Raw genomic sequence first — 27,897 nt, 5'->3', positions numbered from 1 at the left:
GATGTTCCTGAGGCCTGGGAACCAAAACCCGTGCGTGGGAGTCCTTGCCATAGTGCCGTTTAGCATAAATGTGGACCAGGCATAATGGGGGGGGGGGGGGGGGGGGGTCTCTAGGGCCATCGGAGGCTCACGGGCATTCGGGTTCTGGGCATGGATGTACCCTGGCACTCCTGCTAACTGGGCATCTTGGCACTGCCAGCCTAGCACCTTGGCATTGTCACCCTGGCTTGCAGTGCCAAGGTGCCCAGGTGCCAGGCTGCCTATGTCAGGGATCAGACCCGGGGGGGGGGTGCCATGCCTAGATGAGATGTGCTGAGGGCGGGGGGGTGGGGGCTCAAAGATCCCCTAACATGTACGTTGGGGCATTTGGGGAGGGGTTCACAGGCCGTGTGGAGGGTCGAGAGACTGGGGTGACATTTAAAAATGGCACCACGATCTCTTCATGCACTGATGAGCTCAGCTCATCATTGCAGGAAGTGAGGTAAGTGCAGCCTCAGTGGGATGTTCCTTGCCGAGGCCAAAAGCAAACTGAGTCCTGTTTAATAGCAGGGTCGTTCTTGGCTGTTCTGGCACCAAGAAACACCACGCTATTGGCGCCCAAAGATTGACTGTTCTTTTGCATTAAATCGCGCCCAAGGAATCTAGGTCCACATTTGTTCAACCCAGGGACGTCTCAAAGAAAGACACTAACCTCATCTTTCTGGCCTGGGAGGCAGTTACTCTGGAGGTCAGCACGGCTGTCACCTGCCCACAAAGCGCCATAAAGTGCAAGAAGCAGAGGAATAATCGCATCAGCTCCATCAGGGTAGTCCTCCCTCAGCTCCCTCCACTATCAAACTTTCAGCATGGCATCATTACTTAAACGTCTACTCTGCATGGATCGCACACATCCATTTGTTGGGGACATATATCAACACTTACCATCAGCAAAAATTTCACAAAACCACCATCCCGTCTGTCTTGTTGCCCACCCTCCATTCTCTGGCCCTTCTGGGTAGGACACACCACACAGACACATGGGTATCACCCAACCTCAACTCCATCCCCTTTGATCATAAGTCATTCTTTTTTCTCCATACAAGCCAAACTCACAACATGAGTGAGCCCAGACTGGGGAAGGGAGGACAGAGAGAACCTCACCGGGTTTGAGAAGGCTGCAGCAGAGCTCACAAGCGAGGACAGGAATCACTCCTGTGGCAATGCAGAACTATGGGCGGGATTCTCCCTTTTGGGGACTAAGTCCCCCACGCCGGCAGTAAAACTGGTGCCAACCACTCCGGCATCGACAGCCCCCGAAAGTGAGGAACTCTCTGAATTTTCGGGGGCTAGGTGGACGCTGGAGGGGTTGGCGCCACTCCAGCCGGCGCAGAAGGGCCAGCGCGAACTCGCACATGCGCAGAACAGCCGGCACGATATCGGCATGCGTGGACCAGAAAGCATATTTCTGTGCATGCGCAGACCGGCCAGCGTATTTCCCGCACGCACAGGGGTTCTTTTCTCCGTGCCAGCCTCGGGCAATATGGTGGAGCCCTACAGGGGCCCAGCGCGGAGTAAAGAAGTCCCCCACGGAACAAGCCCAACCGCAGATCGATAGGCCCCAATTGCGGGCCAGGCCCCCCCAGGGTTGGATCGCCCCGTGCCCCCCTCGAGGACTGCCCCGTGTGTGAGGTGAGTGATGCACGCCAGCGGGACTGGCCAAAACTGGACGGCCGCTCGGCCCATTGGGGCCCGGAGAATCGCCGGGGGACCTCTGCCAACGGCTCCCGGCCTGCGTGGAAAACGGCGCAGGAGAATAGAGCAGCCAGTGTCAAGGCGGTGGGGCGGGAGTTGTGCCTGCACCCGGAGATTCTCCGATCTGGCGGAGGGTCGGATAATCCCGGCCAGGATCTCTCCTAACAACATCGTATAGATCTCAACTCCATCACTTCACCGAATACTGAAATTTACAGTTGGTGGAATCTTGAAACTGGCACTCACCGCCCACAGGGTCAGAGGCAAGGACGGAAAACCTCAGGAGAATCGGGCAACGCGATTTTTGTAAGCAAAATCACGTTTCCCGATTTTCCCACCCCTCTCTGGCAGCGTCACAAAGGGTGTGAACCTCATTTTAATAAATTTGAATGAGTTTAAATATTATTATTGGCCCCATGCCAAATGATCCCCCCCCTCACTAAATATTCATACCTCGCCAAAGTGAAATCACATCAATGAGGTTTACAGCAGGTCTAGCCAAGCGTGAGGCAGTCGAGGGGTGGGGGCAGGCGCACGGAGGTAGGTATAGCCTCCTGGGGTGGGGTAACACTGCCCCTAGCACAATGCCAGGGCTGACCCGAGTGGATGACGCATGGGTAGGGGGCGGTTGTCCTTTGATATGTGGTGGGCGGGGGGGGGGGGGGGGGGGGGGGGGGGGGGGGGGTGAGCAGAGATTGAAGGATTTGGGATGCCAGTACCGAATGTCAGAGGGTAGGAGGAAAGATGGCAATGAATGTCAGGGTGGGGGAGGGCCCCACAGACCTCTGTAAAGCTGCTCCGCTCTGTTTGGATCTGGATCTGGATTCCAGCCCTCACCTCAACAACCCTCGCCTCGCACTCCACCCCAGTTGAACTTCAGACTATTGTTGTAGTGGCTGCGTAAGTCCTTGAAGGTCCACGGGTCCAACAGCATGGTGCAGTCATGAAGATCAGGTTGGTATGGAGATTGGGGGCAGGAACTCACCTGCCACAGCAGAGAGCTGTACATTGTGTCTGGAGCACTGCAGATCTATGGCAGGTAGGCTTTGTATGTTGCACTAACCTCAAAGTTTCTTGCAAACCGATGAAGGTGACCTTGTGCACACCACACTTTATCAATCAGGTTGTAGGCCGATGTTATTTCCACTGGCGTGACACAAGATTTGAAGGCCTGATCAGATTTCCGAAGCCAGCTGTCTTAATGAACATTCAAGAGATGCAAATTGTGTTCATGCTACCAGCCAGCAGAAAGACCTACATGCCTGGGAGAACTGCAATGTGTTTTTACCTGACGTATTTCCAGCTTTTGGCTCCCACTATATTCTGCTACCATAACTGCAATGGGGTGGGTTAGGAGAGTTCTGTCTTATATTCCCAAGGGCATGGGCAGCACGGTGGCCTAGTGGTTAGCATAACCGCCTCACGGCGCTGAGGTCCCAGGTTCGATCCCGGCTCTGGGTCACTGTCCGTGTGGAGTTTGCACATTCTCCCCGTGTCTGCGTGGGTTTCGCCCCCACAACCCAAAAATGTGCAGAGTAGGTGGATTGGCCACTCTAAATTGCCCCTTAATTAGAAAAAATAATTGGCTAATCTAAATTTATAAAAAAAAAAAAAAAAATATATTCCCAAGGGCCTAAGGTTAGGAGGTTGGACCACACATCTAAGAGAGGCAATAGGCCCTTTCAATATTAAAATCAGACATGGCACTCAAATTGGATTGGCTAAAACTGGCAATGGAGGTCTATTATATATTATGGAATCCTGGTTTGCAAATGGATGCTGGCTTTGAAGCATCTTTATCAACAATCAAAACTGCCTTCACAAGAAACTGCACTGACATCACCTCTGAATCATAGGTTTCTGATTTTCCAAAATTTATTGTCAAGTTTGAGAAAAGCCAAATGGGTAACGTTAAGGTAATAAAGCTAACTAATTCACAATACACTGTGTTTAAGTTATTAAAACCATTGCTAATGTCATAAAGAGTAAATACCAAATCTAGAATAAATTGGAGTAAAAGAAAAATGCCTGGTCAATACTTTCACAAATTATACAGAAGCACACTCTCATAAGAACTGGAAACAAACTGTACCTGTTAGTACCTACATTGTGACACTTTTGAAATTATTAGGTTTCAGAAAGCAAATTAAACATACCACAGTTAATAAGTCTGGTGCAAAAAGTATAATTACTTCAAAATGATCATTTAAAACCCTGATCGACTAACTAAATTGAAGGATGTTTTTATTACTGCGGTACATGTGAAGAAGCAAACGAATTTTAACCTGTAATTCGACAATTAGGAACATATTCTCAATTATTATTTTAATTGAAATTATCGGAGGCACTCTGAGAAGATGATCACTATTGTTCTGAAGTTGTGACAAGTTCTCAAGCTAAGGACAACATTCTTAATTATTTACTGTACACTTAGTTATATGATAGATTGATTGAACATGTATTTACCATTTACAACAAATTTCAACTCAATGATAAGCAAACCAATTATGTAACGTGAGAGTTGGAGACCAAATTTGACTCCAATGAAAAATATACAAACGGTAACAACAGTGTTCATTTCTTCTTTATAACATGTATTATATCCACAATAGCAAATCTGATCACTTTGTACATATGTTTCAGTCCAAACTAAAAGTTCAATAAATTTATGAAAAAATGCATAAATTCTTGAATATTGTTAAAAAGATAAACATGTTGCCAAAGTTTGTTATGATAATCAGTTGAGCTTTTAGCATTTTCATTTGCTGGACATGATGTATATTTACATGCAGGGACCTGGGGCGGCATTCTCCCCTACCCGGCGGCGCGGGGGGGTCCCGGCGTAGGGGAGTGGCGCCAACCACTCCGGCGTCGGGCCTCTCCAAAGGTTCGGAATTCTCCGCACCTTTGGGGGCTAGGCCGCGCCGGAGCGGTTGGCACCATGCTGACTGGCGCCAAAACCGGCACCAACGGCCTTTCAGGCCCGCCGCCCGGACTGGCCGAAAGGCCTTCGCCGGTTTGCGCATGCGCCGGTGGATTCTCTTCCGCCTCCGCCATGGTGGAGGCCATGGCGGCGGCAGAAGAGAAAGAGTGCCCCCACGGCACTGGCCCGCCTGTCGATCGGTGGGCCCCGATCGCAGGCCTGGCCACCGTGGGGGCACCCCCCCGGGGTCCGATCGCCCCGCGCCCTCCCCAGGACCCCGGGAGCCAGCTCACGCCGCCGCTCCCGCCGCCACCAGAGGTGGTTCAAACCTCGGCGGCGGGAGGGGCCTCCTAGCGGCGGGACTTCGGCCCATCGCAGGCCGGAGAATCGCCGCAGGGGCCTCGCCGATAGGTGCGGACGTCACGCCGATCGGTAGGGCGTGATTCCCGCCCCCGCCAATTCCCGGGTGGCGGAGAATTTCTGCCACGGCGGGGGTGGGATTTTCAGCGGCCCCGGGCGATTCTCCGACCCTGCTGGGGGTCAGAGAATTTCGACCCTGTTCTCTGCAAACAAAATTAATAAATCGAAGCCTTTTTTGAATTACCCCAAGATTGACAGACTTCCTATTTCCTATTTGACTTCACACTAGTAATGTCTAGCCATTCAGAGTCAACTTGCACACCAATCAGCACCCTTTTCTACTGTAGTATAAATTGCTGTGATAGTTTGAAATTTTGTATTCATGTGTTTGTCCTGATGAGTGTAAGATAAAAAGCTTCAGCAACATGTCTCTTTTCCAACAAAATTCAAGTTCTGTGCAAACAAGTGATATAAATACTTTTTTCAGTAAATGCCAGAGAACTGAAATCAATAAGAACACATATCAAAGAAACAAAATAGAAAATAAAATGGCAAAACAAGCAATGAGCTGTCAAAACACAGTACAGAATGATTATAGACTAATGGGGACAAAGGATTGTGGCTCAATGTAGATAATAACATTGTTGTTCCTGTGGTCGATTGTACAAATGGTGTTCCCCATGGACAGCCTCCTGCCGCGATATTCTCAAGATTTCCCAACCACGTAAAACGATCTGCAGCGCACCTAGGATTTCCTGATATACACTGCCACCCCACAAAGTTCCATGCCTAAAGTCTGACCGTGTACAATTAACCATTCTAATCTCATATTTAGCAGTCGTGGTTAGCTTAGCTGGCTCGCGTGTGGTTCAGAATAATGGCAACAGCAAGTGTTTGACTCCTATTACTGCTGAGGCATACTTGTGACTTGCCTCCTCGCCCTGTCCCCGAGTTGAAGCAATGGCAAACCTCCAGCAATGAAACTGGCTCAGGACGAATCATCGGCAGGCAATGAGCCAAGGACCTGCCTTTGGGCAGAGCACATATGAGATGGCAAGTCTCATATGTATATGTTTTAACTTGAGTTGCTTACGCTTTAGGACACGTTATAGAATCCTTGTGATAACGGTGTCCCCTTGGGCAGTATTCAAATCATCTGTTGAGTTTTGGTTTCTGCCCATAATTATGATGTTCTACTTCGTATAGTTTTTAAACTGTGATCTAATAAGTTACTGATCCGGGATAGAATAAATTATTTTTGTACATACCATCCATTCCTTTCTCTGGGATCATCAAGTAGGACGCGAATAATGTATAATAAGCAGCTGAGGAGCTTGAGAGAAAAGTTGAACAGACGTATTCTTAGGCCTGAAACACAAATCACTCATTTTAGTGAGTAATTTTCGTTGTTCCAATTCAGAGACGAAAACTAAACTCACAATTTAATATTTTGACCATTAGATGTTGATTAGGCTAAATGCTAAAAGGAACTTAAACTTTTACACAAAAATCTTCATGGTATTTTACAGACACTATTTTCCTTGGACATTTTACATTAAAATCTTACATGCAATGATAATCTTGGTTAACTGAAAAGAAATAACTTGCTATATTTTAATCTTTTAATCACAGACTAGTAATTTTCAACGTAGAGCAATATAAAAGATGACAATATCCTTCTTTCTCTCCAAGGAAAGAATTAAAAACAAAAAAAAAAACTTTTTTATTATCCTCCCAAAGATTGGACCTTATTTAATTTAACTTGATTATTTCTGAATCATAGAAACATCAGAGAAGGAGGCCATTCAGCCCACCGCGTCTGCACCAGCCCTTGGAAAGAGCTCCCTACCTAAGTCCACACCTCCACCCTATCCCCGCAACCCCAGAACGCCACCTAACCTTTTTATGGACACAAAGGGCAATTTTGCATGGTCAATCCACATGTTTGGACTGTGGGAGGAAACCGGTGCACCCGGAGGAAACCCAAGCAGACACGGTGAGAACGTGCAGACTCCGCACAGACAGTGACCCAAGCCGGGAATTGAACTTGGGGCCCTGGAGCTGTGAAGCAACAGTGCTAACCACTGTTCTACCGTGCCGCCCCTATGTGAGTCAGGTTACTTGAAGCCCTTAATGAACCTGTATAAATACCTGCAAATATAAATATCACTAGCATTTAGTTATGAGGGGGAGGTAGTGTATAGTGGTATTGTCACTGGACTAGTAATTCAAAGACTCAGGGTAATGCTCTGGGGACCCAGGTTCAAATCCCACCACAGCATATAGTGAAATTTGCATTCAACAAACAAAAATCTGGAATTAAAGGTGTAATGATATAATTGTCAATTGTCAAAAAAGAAATCTGGTTCTCTAATGCCCTTTCTTAAGCAGATCTGCTGCTGTAGGGCTTGTCTGGCCTACATATGACTCTAGCAATGTGGTTGACTCTTAAATGCCCTTTAAAATGGCCTAGTAAGTTATTCAGTTAAAGGGCAATTATGGTTGGGCAATAATCCCATGGCCCACATCTCATGAATGAATAAAAAAACTTAATTTGTCAGTAATTTAGAAGAGGGGCATAATTTACCCTTTGAGAGCATTTTCTTTTTAAATCAATGTGCAAGTAAGCCCAGACTATCTCATTTTCCTCAAGTGCCATTTTGAATGACATTGTTTAGGAGTTTTGCAGAGATTATCTGCTATTTTGGATGAAAAATAATGTAACAAAGAATTAAACATGAAATATATTTAAAGCTCAAATAGTAATGCTATGCAGCACTGTCAAGAATATACAGTTTGTTTCTAATGCCTTAATGAAATTATGAAAATAGCAATCCAAAAATTATACACTGAAATCCTGAAAACACATTGCAGACTACTGGCCATGCCATTGACCCCCTCCTCCTTCCGCCCTTCCCCCCACCCCCATGGCTCTATTCCTTCACACCTGCCCTACCCATGGCCCTTCCTTCTCCTGCTCCTACCTCCGCCCCATAGCTTGACCCTCCTCCACCCTCCCCACACAGTCCCCTGCCCCTCTCCCCCTTCAAACAGCCCCACACCCTTCTTTTTCCCCCAAGCAGTCCCCACACACACACACATCCCACCCAATGCAAGATCTATCAGGAAAGGGCTACATTATAATTTCAATATTCCAAACGAATAAGTGGGAACAGCCAACTATTTTCATTTTACTGCTGTTCCCCATAATGATGAGATGTGAATTTCTTGCAAAAGCAACAACATTCTTTGGGAATCAAGCTTGTGATCAAATCCCAAAATGTGAATGAATGTAAGCGTTGTCAGACTGCTTCCCTCTGAATGGGATTAGTATTAAAAGAAAGCAAACCTTTCCCATGAGGGTCTTCGAATATAAAAATTCAGCCAGCTGGTTTCTGAAGCCCTATGCATGCTTAGTGAAGTTTAAAATGTTAAATTTATGTTCTCTGGTTAACACATTGCACTCTACCTAATACTGGTCCCTGCAGCAAAGTGACATTATTATTTGAACCTGGAAGTCATAATTATCTGAATGATGGAACAGTTCAATAAGTTTTAACAGATAATTAAAAAAGATATTGTAAATGCACAACAGATCTGAATGAAAAGATAGCTTAATATTAACATCAAAGACAGAGAAAGATGCCTATTAGAATTTATTAAAATAAATAGAATGAAGAGAGAACAAATGATGGGGATCAAGACTATGAATGGACAAGTTAATTTAAAAATCAGATTGCTATTTAGATTTAATAGCCTCTAAGTAGATTTCAATCAAATGGAATACAAATGAACAGAAGAACAGAAATAAGAGCAGGGCCAAGCCATGTAGCCACCCGAGCCTGCACCACCATTCATAACGTCATGACGGAAATAATCTTGCCCTGAATACCACTTTTTCAATTGTTCACCATATACCTTCGACTCACCCATTGTTCAAAAATCTGTCTATCTTAGCCTTAAATACGCAATAATTATGCATCTGGGTTGGAGGGTTGCAAAGATTCACAAGCCTTTGAAATAATAAATTCCTAAGTTCCATAACAAATGGGCAGTTCCTTATTCTGAAACTATTCTGGCTAGTTCTCGATTTCCCATGAGGGGAAACATCCTCTCAGCATCTTAGGGCAGCACAATAGCACAGTGGTTAGCATTGCTTCTTCACAGCGTCAGGGTCCCAGGTTCGATCCCCGGCTTGTGTCACTGTCTGTGCACGTTCTCCCCATGTCTGCGTGGGTTTACTCCGGACGCTCGGGTTTCCTCCCACAAATCCCAAAAGACGTGCTGTTAGGTAAATTGGACATTCTGAATTCTCCCTCTGTGTACCCAAACAGGCGCCGGAATGTGGCGACTCGGGGCTTTTCACAGTAACTTAATTGCAGTGTTAATGTAAGCCTACTTGTGACAAAAAGATTATTATTATTACTCTGTTAAGCTCACTCAAAATTGTATATGTTGCAATAGGATCACGTCTCAAACCTCTAAACTCTAATGAGTGCTGGACCAACCCTTTCAACCTTCAGAATCAACCTTGTGAATCTTCTCTGATGGAATGAACTCCCTCAGATGGAGTGATTTCAAAGTCTTCAGACTTTTAAATTTGAAGAAAATGGGGTTTCAGCTATCCCTTCAATAAAATAAAAGCCCTGTTCCAGGACTGCTATGATTGACAGTAAATCTTGTGTAGCTTCGGAAACAAAGAGCCATCTGATCTTGCAATTTCAATAGGCCTCATTGTCTGTGAGCTATAATGGTTTGTTTGACAGCTGAGGTCATTGCGAATGTTTGGCTAAATTTCAAAAGCATCAGAATCTTGGATCGCAGCAGGGGGCTGTGTTCAGTTTGACTGACAGCTTTAGAATGTTTTAAAAGATTATCTGTCTTTAATGCAGTTATAGAATAATTTAGCAATACATTGATTATTAGGGGAATTAACTTTGTTTTTTATTGACTGAAGATCTTTTTCTTAAAATATGAATTGTATTTTTCACTGACTTCACTTAGCTTGTTAGAGATGTAATTTTAATATTAATTTCAAAGATCCCCATTGTGTTTCTGAGGTGAGGACCGTATATTGTAGATATAGGTTGAGTGGTTGTGGAGGGATACATGGCCTTTGCGCAATATGAGGAAACATGAGGGTTTGAGGGGGCATGTAGAAGACATGGGAATCATTTGGGGGAATGAGGGTTTTAGGGGAGATGAAGGCAAAGGGTTAGGGGACATAAGGGGCATCTGTCGAAATTTTGGTCTCCTTTGCTGGATCAAAGAAAGCTAAGACCGGGGCCGTGGTTAGTTTAGCTTTGGGTTCCCTCCATTCACACTCGTGGGCAGGGAGCCACTGGAAGTCTGTCGTCTTCCTGACCAGGTTCCTGAGAGCCATGGTATGAGAGGCGAGGTTAGGGGTGAACTTCCCTAAAAAATTTACCATCCCCAAAAACCGGAGGACTGCCTTCTTGTCTTCTGGCGTTCTCAAAGTTGTGATGGTAGATATCTTGTCCGCATCCAGCTGCACACCCACTTGGGAGATGTGGTCCCCTAGGAACTTGATATCTGTCTGACCAAAAGAGCACTTGGCTCTGTTGAGGAGGAGGCCATGTTCATGTATGCGTCTGAAGACACGCTGGAGGCGATTAACATGCTCCTGTGGGGTGGTGGACCAGATGATTATGTCATCGACATAGACGCGAACACCTTCAATCCCTTCCATCATTTGTTCCATGATCCTATGAAACACTTCTGACGCAGAGATGATCCCAAACAGCATTCTGTTGTTGCAATTCTTCCAAAGGGGGTATTGAGCCTGCAGTTTCCTGCTGGATTCATCGAGCTGGATTTGCCAGAATCCTTTTGAGGCGTTGAGTTTGGTAAAGAGCTTGGCGTGAGCCATTTCACATGTGAGCTCTTTGCGCTTGGGAACTGAATAGTGCTCCCTCATAATATTGCGATTGAGATACTTGGGATCGATGCAAATTCTCAATTCGCCGGAAGGCTTTTTTACACCTACCATGAAACTGACCCAGTCAGTTGGTTCCGTGACCCTGGAGATCACTCCTTGGTTCTGGAGGTCTTGCAGCTGCTGCTTGAGGCGATCCTTATGGGGCGCTAGGACCCTGCGAGGTGCGTGCACCACAGGCGTTGCATTCGGCTTAAATAAATTCTTGCAGGTGTATGGGAGCGTGCCCATACCCTCGAAGACGTCGTGGTACTGGTTGATAATGGCGTCCAGTTGCGCCCTGAAGTCAGTGTCCGGAAAGGCATATGCGTCAGCAGGAGAGAGAGAGTGAACCCTCTGAACTAGGTTCAACAGCTTGCATGCCTGCGCGCCAAGCGAGAAGGCTTTCGAGGAGCCTCCGATTTCAAATGGCAAGATGGCTTTGCATGACCGGTGCGTCATTTCAAGTTGGCATGAGCCGCTGGCAGTAATGGCCTTGCAATTGTAATCTAATAGTTGGCAGGCTGATGGCAGGATGGCTGGTTTGACACAAAGGCTTTGGAGATTGGCGGAGGCACCGGTGTCCAGGCGGAATCGTATTTGGGACCGGTTGACCGTGAGGGTAGCACACCACTCATCATCTAGATCGATGCTGTGTATCGGTAGAGGCTTGATTCTGTGCTTCGAGGACACCCTGTTTTTTGTTATGATACCGACTTGAAAAGGCGCCTTCGGGTCTTCGGTGTCAAAATCAGGTGACAGGTCTGAATTGGGCTCGGTGACTGTGGGTTGAATGGCCTGGACATCCCTGTGAGGCTGGCTGGAGCGACGAAAGCTGGCAGGTTGAGTTGATCTGCATAAGGCAGCATAGTGGCCAAGTTTGCCACATTGCAGGCATCGTCGGGATTTGGCAGGACACTGCCACTTTAAATGGGCGGAGCCACATTTTCCGCACGCTGTTGCGTCAGCGTGTTCGTTGCGCCACCGCACATGCGTGGTGCGATCATGCATGGTGCGTGCCTGCGCAGTACTTTCGTCGACGCGCCGTCCCCTCGTTCGGTGCGCCCAAGTGCGGGAGTCCGTGAAAAGCACGCGAAATAGCCACCCTCAACCAGGCTGAGGCCCTAGAGTTGTTTGATTGCTTGGACCGGTTCTGCCGCTTGGATGTGTAAATACCTACTAGTGGCGTGTTCATGGAGCACGCAGGTCTCGATGGGAATCTCTAGGGTGAGCTGCTTTACCTTGAGGAGCTGCTGGCGAAGGGGGTCCGACTGAACACCGAAAACAATCTGGTCGCGTATCATGGAGTCGGAGGTGGACCCGTAGTTACAGGACTGCGCAAGGATGCGGAGGTGGGTGAGAAAGGACTGGAAAGGTTCATCCTTACCCTGCAAACGCTGTTGGTAGCGCTCGAAACTTTCATTCACCTCGATGTCGCAGTGACTGCCAAACTTGAGGAGGACCGTCTTGAATTTAGATTTATCTTCACCATCGGCAAAGGTGAGAGAATTGAAGATGTGGATGGCATGGTCCCTGGCTGTGGGGAGGAAGAGAGCGATCTTCCTGGCGTCTGAAGCAGCTTCCAGGTCTGTGGCTTCAAGGTATCGCTGGAAGCGTTGTTTGAAGATCTTCCAGTTGGACCCGAGAGTACCGGTGATGCGGAGCGGCGGCGGCAGGCGGACGCTGTCCATGTTGCAGGGTGGCTGTAAGCTGGTGGAAGGCAGATCACTTGCAGGTAGGTCTAAGAAGTTCTAACATCCCTCAACTACTGGTACCATGATGTGTTGGGTGCTCTGGATCCATGGAACACATACAGGCCACCAACACTTAAAATAGTACAACACTATTTTATTAAACTATAAACTGTTGAACATACTCTTACTGTGGGTTAACATGATGTTAGATTGAACTAAAGACCTGTGCCTATCCTAACCAGTCTAATCACTCAGCACATGGTGAGGATCTGTGCTGTAAGCTGTAAGCTCTGTACTTCTGAAAGGCTGCATCCCGAATGAGCGGGAAAACTGATGCCCTCTGTCTTTATAGTGAGTGTGCTCTAACTGGTGATTGGCTGCGGTGTTATGCATGTTGATTGGTCCTACTGTATGTCCATCAGTGTGTGTGTGTCTGCACCATGATATACTGGTGCATATTATGACACCAATATGAATGATTCATGCACACTGCCCGGGTACTGGGCACAGACGTGCGTGATTCTTATCCGGTGGTCACAGACCACCTGCACGTCAATGGAGTAGGTCCCCTTCCTATTCGTGAACGCAGTCCTGTTATCCGATGGTGGCCGCATGGTGACGTGCATCCCATCAATCGCCCCCTGGACCATGGGTATCTAGGCCATGGTAGCAAAGCCCACTGCCTGGGCATCCTGGTAGGCGCGGTCCACAGGGAACTGAATATAGCGGTCCGTTATGCCATACAGGGCATCAGTCACTGCACGGATGCACCAGTGCACCAATGCCTTGGAGATGCCGGACAGGTCCAAACTTGACGACCGGAACGACCCCCTCGCGTAGAAGTTCAGGGCCACCGTTACCTTGGTGGCCACCCAGTCGCACACGGTGCCAGGTGTGCCATGAGATGGGAGATATGGGCTACGGTTTCCTGGCTCATCCGGAGTCTCCTCCTGCATGCCCGGTCCGTGAGGTCCTGGTACGACGAGCGGCGTTGGTACACACGGGGCCTCATCGGGCGCCTCTGTCGCTGTGGCACCACCTCTGCCTTCTCCTCCTCAACCTGTCGGGCGGACGGCTCTCCAGCCTGTGCGGCTGCCACCTGCCCCTCTGCGGCACGCTCCACTGCGGCATCCTCCGCCGCCTTCCTGGCATGCTCCTGCTCCAGCTCCCATAGGGAAACATGTAGAAGGGCAGCTCCCGCCACAGCAGCCAACATCGCTGGGTGATGCCCAAACATAACTGTCTGCAGGGGTTGGGGGGTGGGGTCAACGGCATGTCTTCATTACCCATAGCCCCCTCCACAGCCAGGTGCCATGGGCTGCATGGTCGCCACTGTTGCCAGCTGGCACCTGGCCAGGCAACCTCCCTCCCCAATCCCCGGCACCCCAACCCCGGCACTCCCATCCTCGGCACCCCCCCATCCCCGGATCTCCCCATCTCCAGCGCCCCCATCCCCGGCACCCCTCATCCCTGCCACCCAACATCTCCGGCACTCCCATCTCAGCATCCGCCATCCCCGGCACCCCCCAACCCGGCACTCCCATCCCCAGCAGCTCGGAGCCTCGGCACCCTCCCATCCCCCCCCCCCCCCCACCACAACCCCAAACCCCGCCCCCCCCCCTCTTCCCCCCCCCCCCCCCCCTCTTCTCCCCCCCCCCCCCCCCCCCCCCCCCCCCCCCCCCGGCACCGACCACGATCACCGGCACGCTCCCTCGGCCCTAGGGAACATTCTACACTGGCACGCGCTCCCCCCCCCCACCCCCAGCCACGGCCGTGCCATCTCCTCTCCAGCGGCTGCCCCACGCTGACCCCCACCTCCTCGCTCGCCAGCGTCAGCCAGCATGACTGGTTGGCGCTGTTAAAAGCATGTTTAATTTACGCCGGCATGATCTACAGTCACATCAGTGGGACTTTGGCCCATCCAGGCCAGAGATTTGAAGCAGCCCTGGGGCCCCATCATGTCGTGCTGATTCTCGCGATTCTGCGAGGCGCGCGGTGCAATTCCTGGCGCCGGGATTTTTCGCCGGTCGGAGTGGCAGGGCGGGATTCACCGACCCAGCGGGGGTTCGGAGAATCCTGCCCCAGAACTTTGTTGGAGACGGGCTGTTGTCCAAGCCAACTGAGACAGGCCTTCTAAATAGCCTGTCTTGGCATCTGCAATCCTCCGACACTGCCTCAGAACTCAGGAAACCTGAGCACTGCCCAAGTATGGTTTATGATGGACGTTGGTAAATGGCCCAACTCACATTTCCCAAGCCTGAGACAAAAATGCAGCCATTAGTGTCCGCCCCACAACTTTCTCACCTTTTTTTAGAATCATGAGAAAATTTGACTACTAGTTAATTCTACAAGCTACAGTTTGCCAAGCTATAATGAAAGAATTAAGCAGCAAGATCTTGGAGGAGGACAAGGCCCGGAAATGTTAAAATCAATCCTCGTGGCAACTAAAGAATATTCTTGAGAAAGATGGGTGACTGCAGCTGCTAAATTTCTTTTTCTCCTGTCAGGATCCATAATCTGCTTAAAGGGATAATTTCTTCAAAATTAGTTGGAGAAATTATAGTAATCAAAGAAGGTACTTACTTGACCTTTGGTTTTTGATGAAAAACAGCTTGAGACGTTCTTTGAATGTATTTTCATTCACATAAAATTCAACTTGTACCCTAAGGATGAACAAAAAAATGCAACTAAATTTCAGATTCTCGGAATTTGTCTCTTAATGTTTTAATAAACAATATAAGTAATTATTTAAGTCGTGCTCATATTTGTGGTGAAATATGTAATAATGCAAATAATTAAAGAATTGCATTTTAATGTGAAAGATGGTTTTTGATCTATAAAACTCTGAACTGTCAACAGTAAGATAGCTTGCCTTGTTACCAAATGGAGCATCATCCTGACAGAACATTAGAACAGCATAATTCACTGATACATAAGAACATAAGAAAGAGGAGAATGTTTGGTCACTTATTCCCTTGTGCCTGCTCCACAAATTCATAAGATCATGGCTGGCCTGACTTGGGTTTTAGCTCCACTTTCCTGCCTGTACCCGATAATCCTTGACTCCCTTGTAGATCTGGACTCCCTTCTCCAGGTCTGGTCTCAGCTATACCCTGTACTATTGTAGCAAGACTTCTCTACTTTTATACTCCAATCACTTACCACAAAGGCTAACATTCCATTTACTCCCTGCGTATTTGCTTGGATGCTAACATTTTGACTTTCATGTGCAAGGACATGTTCCCTTGTATGCAACATTCTGCATTGTTTCTCTATTTGAATAATATTCTACTTTCCTATTCTTCCCACCGAAGTGGACAACCTCACATTTCCCGACATTTTATTCCATCTGACATTTTTTGTCCACTCACTCAATCCACCTACATCCCTTCACAGACTTTTTGTGTCTTCCTCACAACTTGCTTTCCTACTTACCATTGTATTGTCAGCACAATCGGTTGCAATACACTCGGTCCTTTTCTCAAAGTCATAATATATTTGAGGCCCCAGAACTGATTCCCGAGGAACTCCACTAATTACGGTTTGCCAATCTGAAAATGAGCCATTTATTCTGACTCACTGTTTCCTGTTACTTAGCCAAACCTTTATTCATGCTAATATACCCCAACACCATCAGCTCTTAACTTGCGTAGTAACCTTTTATGTGGCACATGATGGAAAGTGCTTTGGAAATCTAAATACACTGTGGGCGGGATTCTCCAGCCATTCACTTGCGGCAGGATTCTCTGATCCCCAGGTTTCCCTGTGGGTTTCCCGGTGGCATGGGGGTAAATTCAATGGGAAATACCATTGATAAGTGACGGGAATACGGAATCCACCTGCCAGCGAATCAAGATTCTCCACGGAATTGCAACGGAGAATCCCGGCCTACGTCTAATGCTTTCCCTTACACTGCTCCTTACAGCTTTAAAGAACTCTCATACATTTGTCAAATATGATTTCCCTTTCATGAAACCATGTTGACTCTGCCTGATTTTCTAAATGTCTTGTTTGAACTTCCTTAATAATGGATTCCAGCATTCTCTTATGTCATCTGTTAGGAAACTGGCCTGTAGCTTCCTGCTTTCTCTCCCCCTCATATCTTAGTTCATCTTAAGTGCTTTGTTTGCAGTTTTCCAATCTGCTGGCACCTCATTAGAATCTAGGCAATTTTGGAAGCTGTGTAGTGCTGCCCCAAGAAGTGGGAGAAAGTAGCTATGGTCTGCATGGCATTCACAAAACCCAGGAGGAAGTAGTGCATTAGGTGAATGCAGCCTCAACCACCTACAGAGTAAATAACCTGGAAACACCTTGTAAGGTAAAATCACACATACTTTCTTAAATAGACGGGCGCAGTGTGCAATAATATGATCCTTACACATGGGTGTGTGAATAGGCCACGCAGTCCTTCAAGCTTGTTCCACCATTCACATGGATTGAACTGTATCGCAATTCCATTTAGATAATGTCACATTCTGTTAGACATTGGCTGATGTTTCATACAAAGCATTCAGACGATGTATCTGATAGCTCTTAAAATGCTTATAATTCATTCCATACTGTGGCAGGAAACAAATTCAAGCTGCAACTTACAAGTCAAAATTTTGGCACATCCATTTGTTTCAAAATACTTCATAAAAGATACACCTGACACAACTGTAACTGAAATATTTTACCTATCTTTTTGAATTAGAAGGGACTTTGGTTTAATTAAGATTTCAATGGTCCAGAGTTCACAAAGTATTGGCTCCAGGGGCAAACACCATTCACCTGGAATGCTGTTTTCGCCAAATTAGCTGGATTACCAGCCACTTCAGTGTTGTTTCTCCCATACCAGATGTGTTTGAGTCCAGGAAATTGTTCAACACCTCCAAGAGACACTTACACTTCAAATGTTAGATTAGTTTATTACTGAAATGCTTGCAGGAGGCTTAGCTGAACAGGTTGCCATGACGCCGATGCCAAAGGAGTAAAGATGGTAAGTTTGATTTTCAGCTCAGCTGACCAATCCTTTACACAGCCAGCTAAGGGAGAGGCCAGAGGTCTAGCGTCTCTCTGGTTGCCTCTCTCTCTCTTCTCCCTCTGTAAGAGGTAATCTACAGTTCGAGTCTGGAATAGTTCGATTTCTAATAGTTGCTTTCTAAAGACGTGTTCCAGTCAGTTCAGTGTTTGCTGACTTGGAAAGCAAGCTAAACACATGTTAAATTGCATAATTTATTTTTACTGTGCTACGAGGAGTGATAAGAAATGACAAAATCTGATTGTGAAAGCTGTGTCCTACTCATTCAAAAACCTTTCACAAATCAGTTAATTTTGAATTTGCACTAAAATTTCACCAGATAGTTTTTCAGCCCATCTTTCAAAAGGGAGGAGAAGCTGAGAAGGTCGGAGTAGCTTATCTGACATCTAGTCCTGGACACAACATAATTTCCTCCAGCTAAACATTCTGAAGACTGTACTTTTTTTAAAATTTAGGATATCCAATTCTTTTTTTCCAATTAAGGAGCAATTTAATGTGGCCAATCCACCTAATTTGCACATCTTTTGGGTTGTGGGGGTGAAACCCACGCAGACACAGGGAGAATGTGCAAACTCCTCACAGACAGTGACCCAGGGCCGGGATTCGAACCCGGGTCCTCAGCGCCGTAGACAGCGATGCTAACCACTGCGCCACCGTGCTGCCTTTGAGAGCTGTACTTTGACCGTTGCCATAAACTCAGTATCCTTATCACGGATTCCAGCCCACTCCGGGATTCCTGACTGATTGGATTAGTGAGCTGTTTAGAATCTGTCCTATTTATCTAATGTGATCTCCATTTAATGCCTATGCTGACAGGCTTTAACATTATCTCTTCATTTGTTGTGAACTAAGGAAAGGTGTCTAAAGGATGGCTACTCTAATTTGCTACTTGAAGTTTGTTGAGACTAAATGCTGCAGTTGTAGCTGGCTCCACGTTTCTGAAATGGCAAATTGGTCTTTCTTTTTGTGCTATTTATCAACCATGGCATTATATAAGGATTGAATTTGATGTCATTTTGGCTTTGGAGCATTTGTGAAGATGAAAAACTTCTGTTCTTAGTTTTTATTTGTCTCACTGGTTTAAGTGTTATTTCCTGGAAGCAATTGTGCATCACTAAAAACGTGTTTGAACTTTGATCAATTCAAAACTACAGTCAATGGCCAATCTTCCTCAACAATCAGACTTGCACAGAATTATTTGATTGTTGGTTCTTGGGTGGAAAATGCATTTGAATTGCAAAATAAGTAACCAAAGCTGAACAACTAGCAATGTAATGCTAACACATTAGGAACATAACTTATTCTGTCATTGCCCTTCTTCTCTTCTGTTGCATCTTCTTCTAGCGTGGTGCTGACTGTTAATCTCAATTCCAGCCGTGCTATCAATGGGTGCTTAGCTGGGAGTTGACCATCATAGTGGTGGCTCGGAAGAGTCATGAAATCTTACAGCAAAGCAGGAGGCCTTTCAGGCCATTGTGCTTGTGCTAGCTCTTTGGAAGAGGTATCCAATTAATCCAACTCCCTTGCTCTTTCGCCACACTCCTGCAATGAGGACAGCAAAATTATTTGTTTTTATTCCCAAGCAATGTTTCCTTTGCCAAGGGAGGCTGAAATTGGAGTATGAGTTACGTTTAAAATTTAAGCTCTATATTGAAAATATTTATTTATGATGGAGTATACATTTTCTCAATACAAATATTATTTATTGTTCAAGTAGAACTCAGTTTTAAGTAGAATCTAATATTTGTGCAATTTTACTTAATTCAATTAATTTTACGGGTTAAAAAAACATATTTATTCGTTTACGGGATGTGGGCATCGCTGACTTATTGCCTTTCATAAAGTCGTGGTGAGTTGCCTTCTTGAACTGCTGCAATCCTTCAGATGTAGGTACACTCCCTATGCTGTTAGAGAAGGAGTTCCAGGATTTTGTCCCAGCGACAGCGAAGTAACGGCGATATATTTCCAAGTCAAGGCGGTGAGTGACTTGAAAGGGACCTCCAGGTGGTGCGGTTCCCAGGTATCTGCTGCTCTTGTCCTTCTAGATGGTAGTGGTCGTGGGTTTGGAAGGTTATTTCTAAGGAACCTTGGTGAGTTACACCACTGCAGTGTATCTTAGATAGATGGTACACACGGCTGCCACTGTTCGTCGGTGGTGGAGGGTTTGAATGTTTGTGGAAGGAGGAAAGATCAAGCAGGCTGCTTTGTCCTGTGTAGTGTTAAGCTTCTTGAGGGCTGTCGGAGCTGCACTCATCGAGGCAAATGGAGAGCATTCCATTACACTCCTGACTTGTGCCTTGTAGATGGTGGACAGGCTTTGGGGGGGTCAGGAGGTGAGTTACTCACCATAGGATTCCTAGCCTTTGACCTGTCCTGGTAGGCACAGTATTAATGTGGTTAGTCCCGTTCAGTTTCTGATCAATGATAAACCTCAAGATGTTGTTTCTGGGGATTCAGCGATGGTAATTCATTCAATGTCAAGTGGCGATGGTTAGATCCTCTCTGTAGGAGATGGTCATTGCTTGGGCTTGTGTGCCGCAAATGTAACTTGCCACTTATCAGCCCAAGCCTGGATATTGTCCAGGTCTTGCTGCCTTTGAACACGGGCTGCTTCATTATCGGAGGAGTCGCGAATGGTGCTGAACATTGTGCAGTCATCCGCAAACATACCCACTTCTGACCTTATGATGGAAAGGAGGTCATTGATGAAGCAGCTGAAGATGCTTGGACCTAAGACACTACCCTGAGGAATGCCTGCAGTGATGTCCTGCAGCTGAGATGATTGACCTCCAACCACCACAACCATCTTCCTTTGTGCCATATATGTCTCCAACCAGCGGAGAGTTTTCCCCCTGATTCCCATTGACTCCAGTATAACTAGGGTTCCTTGATGCCATACTCTGTCAAATGCTGCTTTGATGTCAAGGGTTGTCACTCTCACATCACCTCTGGCATTCACGCTTTTGTCCATATTTGAACCAAGGCTATAATAAGGTCAGGAGCTGAGTGACCCTGGCGGAACCCAAACTGAGCATCCGTGAGCAGGTTATTGCCGAGTAAGTACCGCTTGATAGCACTGTTGATGACTCCTTTCATCACTTTGCTGATGATGGACATAGACTGATACGGCGGTAATTGGCTGTTTTGGATTTGTCCTGTTTTTGTGTACAGGACATACCTGGGCAATTTTCCACGTTGCCGGGTAAATGCCAGTGTTGTAACTGTACTGGAACAGCTTGGCTAGGGGTGTAGCAAGTTCTGGAGAACAAGTCTTAATCACTATTGTCAGAATATTAACAGGACCCATAGCTTTGCAGTATCCAGTGCCTTCAGCCATTTCTTGATTTCACATGGAATGAATCGTACTGGCTGAAGACTGACATCTATGATGCTCGGGACTTTTGGAGGAGACCGAGATGGATCATCCACTTGGCACTTCTGGCTGAAGATCTGAAGATTGTTGCAAATACCTCAGCCTTGTCTTTTGCACATATGTGCTGGGCTCCTCCATCATTGAGGATGGGGATATTTGTGGAGCCTCCTCCTCCAGTGTGTCATTTAATAGTCCACCATCATTCACGGCTGGATGTGGCAGGACTGCAGAGCTTAGATCTGATGCTTTGGTTGTGGAATATTTTGAGCTCATATTCTGTCAGATGCTTGAATGTAAAGGAAGAACAGATGTCTCTGTCCTCAGAAAGTTGAAGGTCTGCTATGTCATGACTGCCAAAGTCAAAGAGCGATAGACTGCTCTTGAAAATCACACACTCATACAATTATGGTTTTTCATCACGAGACACTATCGACAAAGTAATGGAAATGCTCCAAGGTTTTGTGTGCTGTGCCAGTTTTAAATGTCTCATAATTTTTCATGAGTAGCCAAGCAAAATTCACAAGTCATTAGAATTTATTGGCTTTGCATCAACAGCCATTAGAAGTTGCCAACATTTGCAAATAACTTCTCTTTGGTAAAATGCTCCAGATTTTTCACCAGATTATCTGGCAGGCTCAACTGTGCCAATGGCAACTGACAAGTATTGAAAAAGCACGAGGAAATATTGAACATCTTCCTACCACATGACTGAACATAAATTACCAAATATCTGCTGCTGTAATTATGTTACAAGAACCTTAATACTCTTAGCTGCCAGTGTTGTGAAACCTACACAAACTCTTGTGTTTTTTTTATAAACTGAACTTCTATAGCACATCCGTTTTTAGGACGCAGAGGTGCAAAGCCATTAAAGTGCCAAGAGTCTTCAGGGCCAACATAGAGTATTTTATTTTTTACTGCATGCCATGATGACTGGATTTCACAGATATTTTTTACTTCCCCACTTAATCTAGAAATACTCTAAATTATTTACATTTTTTTTATTTTTTAAAATTTAGTGTACTCAATTCATTTTTTCCAATTAAGGGGCAATTTAGTGTGGCCAATCCACCTACCCTGCACATCTTTGGGTTGTGGGGGCGAAACCCACGCAAACACGGGGAGAATGTGCAAACTCCACACGGACAGTGACCCAGAGCCGGGATCGAACCTGGGACCTCAGCGCCGTGAGGCAACAGGGCTAACCCACTGAGCCACCGTGCTGCCTTAAATACTCTAAATTATAACAGTGTCTGAAAATTTGTAGGGCGGCACGGTAACATATTTATTAGCACTGTTGCTTCACAGCGCCAGGGTCCCAGGTTCGATTCCCGGCTTCAATCACTGTCTGTGCGGAGTCTACACGTTCACCCCATGTCTGTGTGGGTTTCTTCCGGGTGCTCTGGTTTCCTCCCACAAGACGTGCTGTTAGGTGAATTGGACATTCTGAATTGTCCCTCAGTCTACCTGAACAGGCACCGGAATGTGGCCACTAGGGGATTTTACAGTAACTTCATTGCAGTGATAATGTAAACCTACTTGTGAGAATAATAAAGATTATAAATATTATGGAATATTAAGAATGTTAAAAACACAGTGACTAAAATGATAATAAATTGAAATCACTTCTTAAGTTGAATATATTTTCCTTTTCAAACTACTCCACTTCAATTTGTTATAGCACACACATGGACTGGTACTAAGCAACATCAACCTTTATTTTGTTTCCCTGTTTTGTAATATACTCTTGATGGTAGGAAGCCACAATATGTACAGGGATACGACACTGAAACATATTCCCGAAATAATTAGGTTCTGTAAATGTGATTTTACAATATCCCTTTGAAAGCACTTCACTTGCTTTGATGTACTTCGGTAAATTGAAAGTAGATGTTTTGATTTGCCTTTTTAGTAGCTGACATCATGTTATTAATGTTTGCATTGGATTATATCTGTGTGAACAACAACATGAATATCACTTTGATGTATCTAATTAAAACCATAAGACCTTGAGAAATAGAAGCAGACTTGGGTCCTAAAGCTGCTCGAGCGTGCTCTACCATTCAATAAGATCATGGCTGATATGATCGTGGCCTCAATTCAATTTTACTACCTTCCCCCCATTACTCTTGACTATGTTCTAATTCAGGAATCTTTCTACGACAGCCTTGAATATATTCAATGCTGCAGCCTCCACAAATCCTTGGGTTGGAGAATTCCAAGAGCAACAACCGTCTTGGAAGAAATTCTTCCTCATTTCCACTTCAAATGCATTATTCTGAAATCATGCTCTCAAGACTTGGATCCCCCCCCCCACCCCACCCCCACTCTCACAAGGGGAAATGATAATAATAATCTTTATTGTCACAAGTAGGCTTACATTGCAATGAAGTTACTGTGAAAGCCCCTAGTCGCCACATTCCGACGTCTGTTTGGGTACACAGAGGGAGAATTTAGAATGTCCAAATTATCTAGCAGCACATCTTTTGGGACTCATGGGAGGAAAGCGGAGCACCTGGAGAAAACTCAAGCAGAAACGGGGAGAACGCACAGACTCCATACAAACAGTATTCCAAACTGGGAATCGAACCTGGGATCCTGGCGCTGTGATACCACTGTGCTACCATTTTGCCCGTATATCCTCTCAGCATGTATCCTGACTGAATCTATCATCCTTGTAGTAAAGGCCAACATTCCATTTATCTTCTGCATTATTTGCTGTGCTTGCATGCTCATCTATTGTGTTTTAAATATGTGGGCACTCAGATCCCACTATACCATAACACTCTGTAGCTCTCTACAATTAAATAATACTTTGGAGATCGACAGTGACAGCAGGGCCTCAGACCTGGAGACTGGGGGGGGTTAAGAGTTTGGAGGGAGAGAAGAGGCAAGAGTTTTCAGGTGGAGGAGGCGCACGAGTTCACAGGGGGAGGAGGCGCACGAGTTCACAGGGAGAGGAGGGAGTTTGGAGACCAGAGGAAGAGAGGGGGTAAGAGTTTGAAGGCTGGAGGGGGAGGAGGGAAAGAACTTGGAAACCGCAGGAAGAGTTTGGAGGATGGAGGGAGAGTTTGAAAACTGGAGGGAGAGGATATTAAGGGAAGATTTTAGATCTTGAGATTAGGGTGGGGGAAAGAGTTTAGGCCCTGAGATTGGGCGGGTGGGTGGAAAGTATAGGCCCTGAGGTTAAAATGAATTAAGAACTAATGGATGCTCTCAAGCATGTACTTTACAGTGGACAGATTTTTAGGTTTAAATGAAAAAATGGAATAAATCCAGAAATTATTTAAGTCATTAATTTTCTTGTATTTTTCAATAAAGATTGCTTTGAGAGTACTGGATAACTTTGAGCACAAGTGATGATTTTCAGCATATTTGATGTCAAAAATGCAAAATGCTGGTCACATGTGATTAAGTTCATTTCAAATGAGAACATTTGACATATTGATTTGATTTGATTTATTGTCACATATACTGAAGTACACAGAAAAGTATTTTTCTGTGGCCGAGGGAATGTACACAGTACGTACATAGTAGACAAAGAGAATAATCAACAGAGAACATGAACAAACGGTACATCGACAAACAGTGATTGGTTGCAGTGTGGAACAAGAGGCCAAAACAAAGCAAATACATGAGCAAGAGCTCATAGTGTTCTTATAGGGAATAGTGTTCTTACAGGGAACAGATCAGTCCGAGGGGGAGTCATTGAAGAGTCTTGTAGCTGAGGGGAAGAAGCTGTTTCTATGTCTGGATGTGTGGGTCTTCAGACTTCTGTATCTTCTGCCTGATGGAAGGGTCTGGAAGAAGGCAATCCCTGGGTGGGAGCAGTCTTTGATAATGCTTTCTGCCTTCCTGAGGCAGCGGGAGGTGTATACAGAATCAATGTGGGGGTGGTAAGCTTGTGTGATGCACTAAGCTGAGTTCACCACACTGCAGTTTCTGCATCAAATGCTCACCTATAGTTTTCAGTGTATTTAATGCAAAACTGTCCAAACATTCATATTATTCAGCTGGTTGGGCCACCGCTGTGATGATGACGACCTGAGGCGCGATTCAACGCTATAACCACGGGCAAAAAAACCCAAATTCAAACATATTTTGGGGTTTTAATAAAATGTAAATAATATAAAAATTTTGGGTCGGTGTCCAGAATCTAGGACGATTATTACTAATACATCCATTATCTATGGAACCATTTCCTTACATATCCTAGGATATAGGCCGTCAGGTCCAGGGAACCTAGCCCCATTAGTTTGCCTGATATTTTTTCAGTATTGACGATTGTTTTAAGTTCCTCCCTCTCTTTTGCGCACTGATTTATTTATCTTAGTGTCTTCTATTATGGCAACAGGTACAAGATATTTCTTCAAAGTTTCAAACTATTCCAGGTTTCCATTATTAATTCCCCAGTCTCATGCTCTAAGGAACCAACATGTATTTTAGTTACTCTTCCTTTCTATATACTTTTCAAAACTCATAGGGCGCAATTCTCCACCCCCCCACGCCGGGTGGGAGAATAGCGGGAGGGCCTCCCGACATTTTTCACGCCCTCCCGCTATTCTACCCCCCCCCCCCCCCCCCCCCCCCACACCCGACCCACGAATCGCCGCTCACCATTTTTTACGGCGAGCGGTGATTCTCCAAGGCCAATGGGCCGAGCGGCCGGGCCTTCACGCCCGTTTCAACACGGCAGCAAACACACCTGCTCGCTACCGTCATGTAACGGGCGGCAGATGCCCGTTTGGGGCATCTAGAGGCCCGATTGGCACGGGAGCACCACGACTGTGCTCGGGAGGGGACAGTCCCGCGATCGGTGCCCACCGATCGTCGGGCCAGCGTCCAAAACAGACGCACTCTTTCCCCTCCGCCGCCCGGCAAGATCAAGCCGCCACGTCTTGCCGGGCGGCTGAGGAGAAAGACGCCAACTGCGCATGCGCGGGTTGGCGTTGTCCAACCTGCGCATGCGCGGCTGACGTAATCGGCCGCGTCAGCCGCCGTGACGCTTGACGTGCGGCCTTGACGACCGTCGTCAAGGCCGCCCCGCCGTGACGCACGGGGCCGCGCTCCTAGCCCCGCCCTGGGGGGAGAATCGGCCCCGGAAGTGGCCGTGAAGGCTGCCGTGGGTCACGGCCTGTCCCACGGCAGCCTTTACGATTATCCGCATTTGCGGAGAATCGCGCCCTTATTGTCTGTTTATATATTTTGTTTTATTTTATCTCTCTTTATTACATTTTTATGTTATCTTTGGTTCTAATATTTTCCCAATCATCTTGCCTACCACTAATTTTCACAACATTGCCTGCCTTTTCCTTCAAGCGGATACCAACTTTAATTTTCTTAATTAGCCATGGTTCATCCTTCTGGTGGTGTTTACTTCTCAATGGAATATATTTTTGCTGATAATCACAAAGAATTTTCCCAACTGTCTGCCACTGCGCATCTCCAGTCTTACCTCTTAACCTAATTCCCAGTCCACTTAAGCTGACTTTATCTTCAAAATTGCCTGTATTCAAATTTTAGACATGAACCCTCAAACTGAACAGTAAATTCTATGATCCTATGATGACTCTTGCACCAGGAAATCATTAGTCAATCCACATTACCAGATCTAAATAGCTTGTTGACTGGCTGGTTCTACAATATTATTTCATAGACTCATAGAAAAGTTATAGCATAGGAGGAGGCCATTTGGTCCACCATGTCCGTGCCGACCCCATTGATGGAGTATTCAACTAATGTCACTCCCCTGCTTTTTTCCTATAGCCCTAGCCCTTTTAAGATATTAATCCAATGCCCCTTTGAAAGCTTCAATTGACCCTGCCTCTGCCAAACTTTCAGGCAGTGCATTCCAGATCCTAAACATACACTGCGTGAAAAAGTTCTTCCTCATGTCACCATTGATTATTTAACCAATTACCTTAAATCTGTACACTTTCAGTCTTTCCACAAATTCTTTCTATCTACTCTGCAGGCAACTTCATGATCATGAATACTCCTGTCAAATCTCTTTGCGACATTATCTTCTCCAAAGAACAGTCCCAACTTCTCTGAAATTGAAGTTCCTCATCCCTGGAACTATTCTCTTGACTTTTTTCTGCAACCTCTCTAATGTCTTCATATCTTTTCTAAATCTTGGTGCCCAGAATTGGGCACAATACTTCAGCTGAGGTCAGACGAATGTTTCATATAGGTTTAACAAAACTTATTTGCCTTTGGTGCTCTATGCCTCTACTAATAAAGCTCAGGATACCATCTGATTTATTATCGTAACCTTCAGTCTTAATAGATGACGGTCTGTGCCATAGTGGTCAACTCTGTGTTAAGCATTGCCTGGTCTGGCTCAGGCACCCCATTCTGGCATGGACGTCTTCATCATATTTACTGTAGGGAAGACAGTGGGCTGAGAAAGTGCACAATTTGATTTCTCTGGGTGTTTTTCGCGGCCAGCTGAGTGCCTCATTTCTCTGCGCCTCTTCCAATGCCCTTCCAAGCAATCAGCCTCCTGGGGTCACAGCCGTCAGCAATTATCCCCTAGTTGTCAGTATCAGTGACCATCATACCTCACTTACAGGTTTATTGCAGCATAGGCGTGACATCTAGAAGGTGATGACCCAGTGGCCAGTTCACCGTAGAAAAAAGGTTTGAGTATCTGCCATCATCCATCCAATGAATGTGGCCAAGCCAACGCAGATTGGTTTAGCAATGAGTATATGCTGATGGAATTAGCACACTCTAGAACCTCTGAGTTTGTGACCTTGTCAATTTTCATTTTGAGAGATGGCTTTATGGCAATATACTGATGGTTCACCCAAACTCTTTACAGGCATGACTAAGTTTAACCATTTGTCACTGGAGGTG

The 27,897-nt window shown here is 46.0% G+C and overlaps 1 protein-coding gene across 1 annotated transcript in view; it reads right to left on the bottom strand.

Annotated features, from left to right (window-relative positions):
• kcnt2 (potassium channel, subfamily T, member 2) overlaps positions 1-27,897 on the bottom strand; it is a 1,159,267-nt gene that overhangs the window by 739,589 nt on the left and 391,781 nt on the right. The window contains exons 3-4 of the mRNA XM_038794878.1: positions 15,227-15,306; positions 6,283-6,382 (exon numbers count right to left, since the gene is read on the bottom strand). Of these exons, the coding sequence (XP_038650806.1) occupies positions 6,283-6,382; positions 15,227-15,306 (180 nt within the window). The remainder of the gene's footprint in view (positions 1-6,282; positions 6,383-15,226; positions 15,307-27,897) is intronic.

This window comes from Scyliorhinus canicula, chromosome 4, assembly GCF_902713615.1.
Source record: "Scyliorhinus canicula chromosome 4, sScyCan1.1, whole genome shotgun sequence".
Taxonomy (NCBI): Eukaryota; Metazoa; Chordata; class Chondrichthyes; order Carcharhiniformes; family Scyliorhinidae; genus Scyliorhinus; species Scyliorhinus canicula.
The sequence above is the reverse complement of the archived record's forward strand: the minus strand, read 5'-3'. Positions and strand labels throughout refer to the sequence as shown.